The sequence below is a fragment of the Nyctereutes procyonoides genome, unplaced genomic scaffold, assembly GCF_905146905.1.
Source record: "Nyctereutes procyonoides isolate TBG_1078 unplaced genomic scaffold, NYPRO_anot_genome, whole genome shotgun sequence".
NCBI lineage: Eukaryota > Metazoa > Chordata > Mammalia > Carnivora > Canidae > Nyctereutes > Nyctereutes procyonoides.
Window position 1 is genome coordinate 63,964,306 of NW_026575051.1, and position 12,987 is coordinate 63,977,292.

At 46.6% G+C, this 12,987-nt stretch overlaps 1 protein-coding gene across 4 annotated transcripts in view; it reads right to left on the bottom strand.

Moving 5' to 3' along the window:
- Positions 1-280: 280 nt before the first annotated feature.
- RTN4IP1 (reticulon 4 interacting protein 1) overlaps positions 281-12,987 on the bottom strand; it is a 46,205-nt gene continuing 33,498 nt past the window's right edge. For all 4 annotated transcript variants that reach the window (XM_055329596.1, XM_055329595.1, XM_055329598.1 and 1 more), the window contains 2 exons: positions 9,518-9,610; positions 281-408 (listed from right to left, as the gene is read on the bottom strand). In XM_055329596.1, the coding sequence (XP_055185571.1) occupies positions 301-408; positions 9,518-9,610 (201 nt within the window). In that variant the 3' untranslated portion in view covers positions 281-300. The remainder of the gene's footprint in view (positions 409-9,517; positions 9,611-12,987) is intronic.

The following is a 12,987-nucleotide window of genomic DNA, read 5'->3' on the forward strand; positions in this document are numbered from 1 at the left end:
AGCGTGGATATTTTCATATGTCTTACTTGTGTATCCCCTCTGCTTGATTCCGAGAACTCTCGGCAAACAGGAACGATGGCTGTCGGGGAGGGTACTAGAAAGCACTCTGGGTGGGGTAATGTGCAGATGGTGGCGGTGGCTATAAAATGAATCTCTGTGCTTAGTTCAGAAGATAAATTACTGCCAAAAAGGTGTCTGTCTTTTTTAAACTTTTATCATGGAAATTAACGGTTACAAAGAAGTCTGGGCCCAGAGGCACTCACCAAATAAGAGCCAACAGTCACCACACTGAGTATTTATTTAAACGACATTAATTACGGTCTTTCCTCTTGCATGTCCTCTTTCTACCTTCAGGAAGGCCTCTGGAACTTGAGAAAAAGGAAAGGTTTTTTCAATAACGGGCCGAATCTGTAAAACACAAGAAGAAGTTGACTGGTAGGGAGGAAAGAGGCAGGTTTTCAAGGCAGATCCATCCATGGGGTCCTCTCTGTGCCCCCGACCACCACGCCCAGCCGGCTGCCCCGTCTCTTCCCCGCCTCACTGTAGTGCACGCAGTCAGGCTGACCATCGCTCAAGTCTGTTTTCTGTCCTGTGCTGGTCCTGTCACTCATCTATGCAGAGCTCTTCCACGGCCATGACCATGCCAACCTCGGCCCTCAGCGGACTCTATGCTCTACCGAAAAGGCCTACTTATCACTGTCTGAACATGCTATGTCTGGGCCTCTCTGCAAATTACGGCCCTTCCAGGCCAGGTCTCACACTATACTGCCTGAGCCCCTGGTTTGCAGCATGCTCTTGGGACTGCTAGGGGACCTGGCTGGCCCTCTGCACAGACATCCCGCTCTGGCAGCACACACCTCTCAGCCACCCTGTCGTGGAGGGTAAACACCAAAGGGGGCATCCTGAGGTTTCGCTGGATGGATCTCTGGGGCCCCCCCATAGGCATGTACCGAAGGCATACGGTTGTTTTTTAGAATTTGTTAAATGTCTGGCCTATCTACTCAGCCAGAGTTTGAGTACCTGTGATACAGGCCGCCTCTTTCGTACCCTGCCCCATATCAGCCACTAACACTCAGTGCGACCTGAGCACAGGACAGGAGCTTAGTAAATGCCACTTAGGTGAAAACCAGTAAGATAACTGGGAAACAAGAGTCCTATGTGGGCTCTTTGGGTGTCCGGAGAACTTGTCCCAGGGTTTGCTAAGTGGCCAAGCAGCTGGTTAGAATTTTTTATTTTTTAAAGGTTTATTTATTTATTCATGATAGAGAGAGAGAGGCAGAGATACCGGCAGAGGGAGAAGCAGACTCCATGCCAGGAGCCCGACGTGGGACCCGATCCTGGGACTCCAGGATTGCGCCCCAGGCCAAAGGCAGGCACTAAACCGTTGAGCCACCCAGGGATCCCCAGCAGGTGGTTAGAATTTACAGGACAGCCAGCTCATAAATGCTGGAAGGCTGCTGGGTTTTTTTACTGTATCATTAATACTGCCTTTTTTTTTTTTTTTGTAAAAATTTTATTTATTTATTCATGAGAGGCAGAGGCAGAGACACAGGCAGAGGGAGAAGCAGGCTCCCTGCAGGGAGCCCCATGTGGGACTCAATCCCAGGACCACAGGATCACGCCCTGAGCCGAAGGCAGGCGCTCAACCGCTGAGCTACCCAGGCGTCCCTAATACTGCCTCTTGAATGAGGTCCCAGTTAGTACCCTCTCTCCCAATGCAAAAAAAAATCCAGTGGAACTCTTCCTTTTCAAGACTGCAAGCCAACCTCTGTAATTGCCCCCTGGGTATCTCAGTGGCCTGCCTCCTACAGCTCGACAGACAGGGATAAGATCAGGAGGCATGAGCCAGTGCATGCATCTCCCAACCCTTCTCCTTTCACAAGAGAAAGGCATGTCCTTGCCGGGTTCAGAGGCACCCGATGTACCCTCCTTCCGTGTGAATTTCACAGCCCCATCACCAGAAGAGCATCTCAGACTCCAAACGTTCTCTTCTCCCAAGAGTTCAAAATTCTTCTCTACCCACAAATCACGGTGAGCTCCTGAGAGAAGTAACGACGCACACGTATGGTCCTATGTGCCAGGCACTCTACCAAGTGCTCTATGTATTTTACCTCGTTTCATCCCTAGGAGGGAGGTACTATTATTATTTCCATTTACAGATGAGGAAATTAAGACCCAAAGTTAAACCAGCTGCCCAATCTCCCACAACTGCTCAGTGGTAAGGCAGGATGACCCAGCCTGGCGCCGGGGTCTGTGCTCTCACCACTCCCAGCCTGAGCCTGTCTGCTGTTACTGGCTGCTTCCGACATCTACTCCTGAAATCTAAAGAGGAGGAAAGGTAGCCACGGATTGTAAGAATTTATCACAACGTAGATCTTGGCTGGCCTGCCTTGTGCTGAGAGACGGTGCCAACTGAGGACCCAGTCTCCAGACTCTGTGTCCAGGCCCCCAACATGGCAGGTGATGGCACATATGCCCCCGCTCCCATCTGCATCTGCGGACGACATCACTGATTATTAACCACACTCCTCCCCAGCAAGCTAAGCATGACCTCAGAATCTTCTTTTAACACCGCAGTCACAGTCACTGTGAACAGATCCGAGCTGACCTGTCAAGTGAAACCTATCTGCCTTCTCCAGAAAATTAAAATGGAATGCACTGAGGTGGTTTCCTGCCCATCCCACATGAAAGCTCTGAACCATCACTCTCTTTAAAGCTCCCAGGACATTGTTTTTTGGATGGTAATTACCTGAAAAGCAATCACCTGAATGTACACTTAAAATGCAAAGTCCCTGGTCTCTCTTTAGAACAACTACCCCAGAACCTCCAGGGGGTGGGGTGGAGACCACACATTTTCAGTAAGCCTTCCGGGTGAGTTTACTGCACACTGGTGTGGGACTCACTCCTGCCTTCTGCCTTAAACTCAAGGTCCCTGATTCATAACAGACACACATTCCCTCATCCCACAAAGATGGACCAGGTGTCTGCCTTCTAAGTGCCAGGCACGGACCCAGAACAGATACACAACAGGCACCAAAGAGTAAGCCACGGGAAGAAAGGCAATCGCATCAACCTTTCAGTGAGTTTGGAACGCCAAAAATGAAAGCACCACAGCCACAGTGTTACCAGAGGGTCAGCAAGGAACCGTGAAGCCACCTGTTCCACTCTAGAACGAACTGCCCAGCTCACCTAGCTGTGTTCACATTAGAACTCTGACCGGAGACACAGATCCTGAACTGATGACACAGCCGGCCTGCAGTGACCGCACACTTTAATCTGGCTGGTCAGGCCTATTGTGGCGAATAACCCCAGAGGGCTGACTGGGCCATAATGAGTCATTCAGCTCTTCCCATAAGTGACAATGAAAAAAAAGGCTTTCGATTAACAAGCAGGCAAATGCCACTGTTGGCTGAATAGGTGACAGCAAATGGAGATTAACTGGATAATGAAACAGTGTCTACATATAGCCTCACATCAGACCTCGAATGCTTGTTTGTTACGGACAAAGAGATCAGAGTAAAAATCCAGAGAGGGGAAAGAAAGGTTACTCACAGTGAGGTGGGGACATTTATGTGATGACACTGCTATAGTCCGCCCGGCACAGGGAGCCCCGCTATAAAGCAGGTGGGCTCAGCACCACACTTCCCGTCACGCAGAGGCACGGGGCTGGCAGCTGACTGGGAGATGCTCACGGCAGCAGCGCTCATTCCGCTCTTGGACCCAGATTTGGGCTCTCCTGGCTGGGCCTTACCTTCTTAAACAAAGGCTATATCAAGCCAGGCCCCAGGACATGGCACCCGCTGCCTGACACCCCTTCTACGAGAACACAGGGGCAGTGGCAACCTCGGCTCCCCTGGCGCGGCCTCAGAACACTGTTGCTTCCAGCCGCAGGGCGAGCCTCCTTGCCGCTGAGGGAAGAGGAAAGAGAAAGCCTTTGCAGGAGAGCTGGTGGAGGGAGGACACCATCTATGCAAGCAGGGCAGCAGGCACAGAGGTTTCCCTCAATCCCCACTTTCCCAGCAAGAATAACACAACGATGGAGCTCCAAAGGGAACTAAATATCTGAGCGAGGCCGCTGGATGGATCAGGAAACCAAAGTGCAAGTGGCTAAGCGCAGGAGAGCTTTTAGCAGAGGAGCTAGTGCAAGGGTCCAGACTCCTGACCGCATTACTGCACGGCATGGGTTTGGTCTAGGGACAGAAGTGTGAGTCGCAGGCTGTCCCCCTCCTGACCTAGACCCTCTACTTCAGCCTCTACTGTGCACTGCACCTGCAGATCTCAGAGGGTGAGGTGTGTGGAGAGAGAGGACAGACGCAGGGAGACCTAAGGGCTCTGGGCATAAGTCCAAGTCCACACACCTGTGCTGGGCACCAGGGACCCAGGGTAGGGACGGCAGGGATGCAGTTCCCACACTACCTCTGGGACACGTACGCCCCTGACCTCTGAGATGGGTTCAATATTCCCAGGCAGAAGGGGACTTAAACTAAGGAGATAAGATGACAAAAGGAAGAAGTGGGCTTTGCTTAGATTTGCTATTTCTGGAACTTCCTGGCCCCAGAAAACTCAAAGCTGGAAGACAGGTGGTAAGAAGAGGGTGGGAGAAGGATAATGGAGGGTACACTCCCAGGGAGGAAATGTGCCCATTTTGGAAAGCATCGAGGACCCTGTCCCTAGGTCCCCCTGAAAAAGGCACTACTCCAGTCAGAAGGGGAGAAGAGAAACTTGGCCAACATTTCCCCACAGAAACAAGCAGCAGCATTTGAAAAACTGCAGTAGCATCAGGGGGATGGGCTCCATGAGGTACCGGTCATATCTGGCAGGGTAACACTCCTCTTGTAGTCCTAGGGCTTCCATCCCTAATCATTACATCCTAAGAGAGGAAAAAATCCAGTTACAAATAAGGAGCTCAAAGCTTTAAAATGTAATTCATTGCTAAACTAAGGCCTCGGATCTCAAGAGGGGCCTGGGAAATTGCCTGCCTCAGAACTTAGTATATGTTTCTCTAAAGCTGCAGCGTCCCAATATGGTAACCTCGAGATGCATGAGGCTATTTAAATTAATCAAAGGTAGGGGCGCCTGGGTGGCTCAGTCAGTTAAGCATCTGCCTTCAGTTCAGGTCATGATCCCAAGGTCCTGGGATCGAGCCCCACATCGGGCTCCCTGCAGCCTGTTCTCCTTCTCCTGCTCCCCGTTTGTGTATTCTCTCCCTGTCAAATAAATAAAGTTTTTAAAAATTAATAAGTTAATCAAAGGTAAATAAAATGAAAAATTCAGTTCCTCAGTTGGACTAGCCACATTTCAAGTGTATAACTGCCACACGTGGCCACTGGCTACCATATTGGATAGCATCTATGGAGAACATCTGAATTACTCCACAAAGTTCTAGTAGCCATCCCTGGCTCTGAAGGTAACTCAAGCTGGCCAACACATCTTTCACCCTACTAGGCAAAGCAGAGTGCTAATGGGCCCTCAGCAAATGTTTCAAATTAAAATTTTAAAAAAGTTACATAGGAAGTATTCTGGTGCTGGCCAAAATAAAGAAACTGAGGTCTTCTCTATATTGCTCAACCAAGAAGCTTGGCTGGTCACCTAGGATCTTAAACAGATCTGTGAATAAGGTTAAGAACATGACATCAAAGGACTTGTGTACAGATAAACATACTTGAAAAGAGGAAAGGATACAAAGAAAAATCTCCCTCCCATACTTGACCCCCAGCCATCTGTTCTCTGGGACAACCAACAGGTCAAGTTTTTTTCATATCTTTTGAGATACTTTATGCATTGTGATAGGTAAAATAATGGCTCCCTGAGATGTCCACATTCTAATCCCCCAAACCTGTGAATACAAGAACCTACAGGGCAGAAGGGGCTTCTCAGACATGATTAAGTCCAGATCTTGAGATGGGCAGGATTATCCAGAGGGGCCCAAAATAATCACAGGGGTCATTAGAAGAGGGTAGCAGGATGGTCGGAGGGAGATAGGATGACGGAAGCAGATGTCAAGTGATGCAAGACTGAAATACAAGCTTATCTCTAGAAGCTAGAGAAGACCAGGGAACCTATTCTCCCCTATAGTCTGCCCTCAGAAGAAACACAGGCCTGCTGATCCATTTTAGACTTCTGACCCCCAGAACTATAGGACAGTAAGTTTATGTGATTTCAAGCCACCACATCTATGGCAATTAGTTGCAGCAGCAATAGAAAACGAATACGCGCATATACAATCAAGAACGTATATACTTTTGCCCTCACGGTGTAGTCATTTTTATCAGTAGCTGATAGCCTAAAAAAATCTGCCTTCCCACCTCCTCTCGGAGGCCTGAAAGACAGTGAAAAATACAGGTAGATTTGTAGATCGAACTCAAACACCACCTATCTAAATGTTTTGATGACTATGTAAGCAAGCAGAAAACCATGAGGGCTGTATGACGGATTTATTATTATTATTATTATTATTATTATTATTATTATCTCTTACTGCCTCGATCCTAAAGATAGAAACAGTAGTTGAAGGAACTGTCCTAGAGGCCAAGAGACTGGACCCCTTGAACATGTCAATCTTTTGGGGCCTCTGTCCCTTCAATGAAACACAATGTGGCAGGAGGAAGGTATGGGGAGGGGAGGACAGCAAACTAGACACGTGCTAGATTTTCCTGTTTCCAATCTTGGAGTATGCTAACCCAAAAGTGTTTCCTACGTAGTATAAAAACAAGAAATGTTTATTGTGCTCAGGAAAAAAAGTGCAAAAATAACTCTAGGCATAAGGCACAATATCGGTGGCAGGTCACTACGCTCAGCGTGAAAACTACAAATCATTCTTTTCTGTCACCCTATGGACACACAGAACCTCTCTGGACTCCCTGAGAAGCTGGTAACAGTGGTTGTGTCTGACAGGGACAATCTCAGTGACTGGGGGGACAGGGGTCAGAGGAAGATTTCATGAAATAACTTTTCCTATCTTTTGGATTTTGAACCTGGTAAATGTATTATATATTCAAGGGCAGCCTGGGTGGCCCAGCAGTTTAGCGCCGCCTTCAGCCCAGGTCCTGATCCTGGAGTCCTGGGATCGAGTCCCACGTCAGGCTCCCTGCATGGGGCCTGCTTCTCCTTCTGCCTGTGTCTCTGCCTCTCTCTCTCTCTGTCTCTCATGAATAAATAAAATCTTAAAAAAAAAAAAAACTTAAAGGATTTCAGAAGAGTAGGTTCTCTTGGTTCATGGCTTCACACTGCCAAAAATAACTATGGCTCCTCCATCAGATACCTGCCGATTAGATTCACCAAGCACTCAGCCAAAGCTTGGAACGATCTCAATGTCCTCGTCCAATTTAATACTCTCTACTGGCTGCGTAACAGAGGAGATGTGCTCTGTCACCTGCCCTGACTTCCCAGCATGGACGGGCACCCTCTCACACCCATAATGAAGCAGAAGGCACATGAAGACAGCTGGCCTTATCACAGCACCCGGTGTCAGTCACAGAGCCACTTCCACAGTCCAGACTCCTTCCCAGGCAGAAATGACTCCCGAGTCCAAAGAACCTTGGTCAGGAGAGAGAAAAATCAAAGGCCAAAAGAGTATCTCCTCACTCTCCGTCGTCGGAGGACACATCAAGGGCATCTTTATTTCCACCTTGTCCTCTTCTAACCATTGTACCAGTTATCTGCCAAATTGAATAGTTACATATACACAAGTCACCTCTCTTCTCTGTTGCATAAATAGTCATTTCCAGGTAGAGAGAGAGGGAGTCACAATATTTTGAATACAAAAGAGCAATGGTAAGCACGTGGACAGCCTGGAGCCGATACCGGGATAAGCACAGCCATAACGCTTCTGGAGGATGGGGACTTCTCTAATAATGGGGCTCAATCACATGAAAGACTATGTAAAATGATGGGCCACATGATTTAAGGAGAATTCATTTCCTTCTTCTCGGAAATAAAATAAGCATTATATGGGGGTGTGAGAAGAACCCTATAAAGCAGCACTTACGTACAGTCGCAATAAGGCTGAGACCGTCTACCCAGTACACATTAAGACTTAGAAGTCTGAGAAAGGGCACACAAACCTGAAACCACAAAATTTGGGAAAGAGCAGCAGGCCATTTTCTATCATATAGTTCCGTGGCTGTAACAGAATAAAAGAAAATCTAAATGCACAAAAAGCAGCCAGTAGGTCCTGAAGACATTCCTTTCCAAAATCAAAATGGAAATATGAAATGGGCCAGCAAGGGGCAGCTGCCAGCACAAGAAAGCCCATCTCAAGGGGCTCTTTCGAAGTGGCCCAGCATGAATCATGCAGTGGCAAAGATGGCCCTACTCAATCCCTTTTCCCTGCCTATTGTAAAATGACAATGACAAGACAACTTAAGCTAAAGTCCCAGATCAGCCTCAAGCACCAAGGATGCAGGTGAATGATGGAGAGGGAAAGGCACAGAGCTGGGAGTCAGGAAGTGTGCGTTCTGGTCCCACTTCTGCAAACTTGAACATGTCCCTTTCTCTCTCTGAGCCTGATTTTTCATCTGTAAAATGAAAATCATTTTATCTATGGCCTCATGCAATCCTCCAGGGTATATAAGGGTCTCCACCCTATAATTTTATACAGCCTCTTAATAAAATCATAAATATTAGCACCACTATTTGAGTTTTCCTTCCAGGCTATTCTTCCAGAGAAAGAATGTCAGAGCTGTTAAGACCATGCAAAAAAAAACAAAATAAACAGTGGTGGCTAAGGAGCCTTTCAACCACCTGCCCCACCCCTGCTGCCCTGAAAGGCCTTTTGACACCCAAAAAGGGATGATCCAACTATAGGCAGCAGTCCCTTTACCACCGAGTCTGTGCAGGACAGATGCGAGCCATAAGAAACACCAACCAGTCATCCCCACCAAAATCTCCATCAGTCTTCACCAACATCCTGCCACATTGCCCTTCTCACTTCAGACATACCATCATTTGCCTTCCAAGTGTGTTACACTAGCTGGGTGACAGGAGACCTGGGGACCTGGCTCCTGGTCCAGTTCTGTTATTGCTGATATTCCACAGTATTTGTTTACCTGGCTCATCTGGAAATCTGCTTCCCTCCAGAGCAGCCTCATCCCTGGACTCTAGTGCTCTAGAGCAATTCTACTGTAAACTCACAAGTGTGTCCCTCCCTTTGTATAGAGATTACTTTTGTGGTCCCTTTTCAGGACCATTACCAAGATATTAGCAGCCTAGCTGTAAATTCCAGCTCTGCTAACCATCTAAGGGTGTTTGAGAAAAATCACATAACCTCTCTGGACCTGTCTCCTTGCCTGTGAAGTAAGGGAGCTGAACCAGATGGTGTTAGCTCTTTTTCCAACATAGCAGTCTAGGTCTAGGATTCCCATGGAGACAGAACCAAAATATGGCACATAAACTTGGCCGTGTAAAGCAGCATGTGTACTGACCACACCTGCCCCGGAGAGTTCCCACTGACTAGGGTCGGTGGGCAGGTGGTCGAGATTCCAGGAGACGCTCTAGCGATACAAAGAGCAGCACGTACCTTTCCCTCATCCACCAATTTTGCAATGTCATCTAGATACAGACCACTGGCCATGAAAAAGGCCCAGCGATAATGGACTCCTTGCCAGAAATGCTAAAAAGAAGAAAAGAAAACACATTAAATATAGGAAAGGATAAAATCTCACAGAATGCAAATTTAGGGGAAAGTATTTTCTAGATAACTAAGACATACATACCGATTTCCTATTCACTATGAACCAATGAGCTGTATGTCCCACACAGCCCAGTGACTAACAGTGGATGCTTTATAAATTTTTAATAAATTAATGAATGAACAAAGATATATCCATGTGAACTCAGGCTTTTCTACTAAATTGTGAATGGCAAGCAAGTAAGCGCAGGAAAGCTGTCCTTAAAATGAGAGTCTAAAGACTCTTACTCAGTTTCTTCCCTAGAGAGAAATTAGGGGCTGAGACCTCTAGGCTTTCTCTACTAGGGTTTAAATGAAGCTCAGAGGCACCAGAGAGGAGCTTTTAAACCTAATTCAAGAATGCTTAGGGGGCAGTAAGGCACCAAAATATAATCTCAGACAAAAAAATCCAATCACAGACTTCGTCCCCCTTGGCTCTGAGAGGAACAGAATGGCTTTAAGGGCAAAACAAAGTGTAAAGTTCCCTATGCATCATGATTGGGGCTTCCCCCTACAGCTGTAACAACTCCCAAGCCACCTAATCTATTATGGGACAATATGTCCCCAGACAAAAATAAGCAAAAATCTTCTAACCAAGAGGGTTCAAGACCACTTTGCCATACTCACTTTTAACTGTTAGTCTTTCTGTCAAAGGTAGGGTAGGCCATTACCAAAACAACAAGCGGACTGAGGTTCTCCATCATACATACCTCAATAACCTGCCTAACTGAACTTCCTCAGATGGGAGCTATCCAGAGGTATGGGAATAGCCAGTACCAGGGGTTCTCCCTCCCTGTACCTGCCTGTCTCACAATCCCTCAGCACGCTGTAAATTGTCAAGTGCACAAAGTGGTCAAGTGTAGTGGAACTCCCCTGCTACGCTAGCTCAGGCACTTAATAGCTGTGTTATTTAGGTCAAGCTACCTCTTTCAGCCAGTTTCCTGGCCTAAAGAATGGTAATACCACTACCTTGCTCACAGGGCTGTTGGAAGGATTAAACGAGAATGAATGCAAAGTACCTGATACAAAGAAAGTATCACTCACATAAATATTTATATTTTTATTATTCGATAAATATTTATCTAGTGCTGAAAGCAAACTTTATTGAGGAAAGGTTGGGGCAATACTAAATTGGATTTTAGGATTATAGAAACACAAACGAAACCAAGCTGCTGTCTGGGCAGAGCTTTGCAATGGTTGTATGAGGAATGGCTTACTGGTTTGGATGAGTGACCCTGTAATTTATTATCTAACCTGGGACTGTCCTGAGAGTTCAATGAGTCATCATTAATAATTATGCCAGGACCTCAGCTGTAAACAGAGCCAATCTCACCCAGAATAGATGTGGGAAGATTGAGTCCCCTCAGCCCTCAGGGTAGCAAGACAGAGCCTGGGCTGACCTAAACCTCCTGAGAGTTGCTCTTGGCCCAGAACAGCCTCAACATCTATTCAAGCACTAACAATTTTCTATGGGTGTCATAGCATGAAAGAGGCTTGGGGGAGCACTGCTCAGGGCAAAAGAAGTTAAACAAAAAAAGGGGGAAAAAAAAGTACCATTTGAAGGCACTGAGGGCAGCCCAAGTTTACAGCAGGCCCACCTCATTACAATCACAAAAGACCTGTTCGTGTACTTCTCCCTAAGGCCTGGCCTCAGACAATTAAAACATTCTGGTAACCGCTTAAGGTTTTAAAGAAAAGAACAGCAATGGTCAAAAATGCCATGTCTATAATTCTTTATAGCATGTTGCCCTGTAAAGTGAAACTTTCTGGTCTGCAACAGCAGAATTTTTATACTCTGCTCTAAGGGGCCTGTGTATTTTTTCCAGACCATTCCAGGAGAAAGTAAAGCAAAGCAGGCAGGAGTCTGGAGCATTACAATGAGGCTTTAACTGTGCACATTCTCAGAAAGACATCAGAAACTACTTAAAAGGTTTTCACACGAGATTACCACTATCCTCTTTCAAGTAGGAGGAAAGAGAAGATGCCTGTTCTACTCTCAGAGGACAACTCAGAAGGTTAACTTGGAAGAGGTCTCACTGAAGTACAAACTACGAAACCTTATGGAAAAGTTAAACTTAGATCTTGAAGCACTTGGAAAACCTGGGTTTTCTGAAAAGCTAAAGAAGAGACAAAGAACAGCTAAGATTCCTTTTTCCACACCAAAGCACCCTGTGGACACCGTTTCCGGTTGCCACCTGAATCAGAGGAAAACAAAGCACCAAAGCACAGGGCCCTGTTTGTTCACCTCCGGTAACAGACCTGCTTCCTAAGGACAGAGCGGTGGTCTCCACTGTCACAGCCCTCTCAGTATGTAGTCCACAAAATTCAAGAGGCTAAAGTCCTCAATTTCACCCTCAAAAAGGTCCCAAATTAATTTCTAGAATAAAGAGATGCTAAAGATAATCACTGAGCCATTGCCTCCATACAAAAGGGTCAGGCATTGGTTAGCTTGACATAATAACTCACAACCTTTTGGCCCACTGAGGAGACTTCTACTGTCTTTTTCCTGAGTTTGAAGAATCTTGTCTAATTAAAAAAATAGAATTTTTTTCTTTGCTTATCACTTACATCACTTACATCATTTCAACTTCATACAGATTTCAAGCCAATGATCTAGAATCACCAAGAGTGGATAACATGAAATGATATAAGCCTGTCCCCACCATGGAACGACAGGCTATGGTGTTAATTAAAGAGCACAAACTCAAGCCCTGGCGTCAGCCCTGCAGCTATGGCTGCAGTGTACTTGTCCTCAAGACCCACCACACACGGCCATTGTTGGGTTGGGTAATGAGGGCTCCTTATAGCTCTGTTAACAGTGGCCACAGTGGCAGAGTCAGATATACTCAGCAAGTCTCAGAAATGCTCAACAGCTAGAGTATTTGATTCATGTGGGATGTGCAGTGTTAGGACAAGTTGATAAAATTCCAGAAAAAGCATGGCTGTTCTATTTGCCTTTGTGGTCTCACTAAAGTAAGAACACAATTTCCTCTGGGTTCCTGATATTCAAAAAAATGCCCATGGACCTCTACAGGTCAGAAGGCCCCAGGCTAGAAATCACTGGTGTGTTCCAATGTGACTACCATGAAAACAACCAGCCAGCTCTATGCTGTCTTTTTTTTTTTTTTAATGATAGTCACACACACAGAGAGAGAGAGGCAGAGACACAGGCAGAGGGAGAAGCAGGCTCCATGCACCGGGAGCCCGACGTGGGATTCGATCCCGGGTCTCCAGGATCGCGCCCTGGGCCAAAGGCAGGCGCTAAACTGCTGCGCCACCCAGGGATCCCTCTATGCTGTCTTTTTAATAAAGCTTCCGCC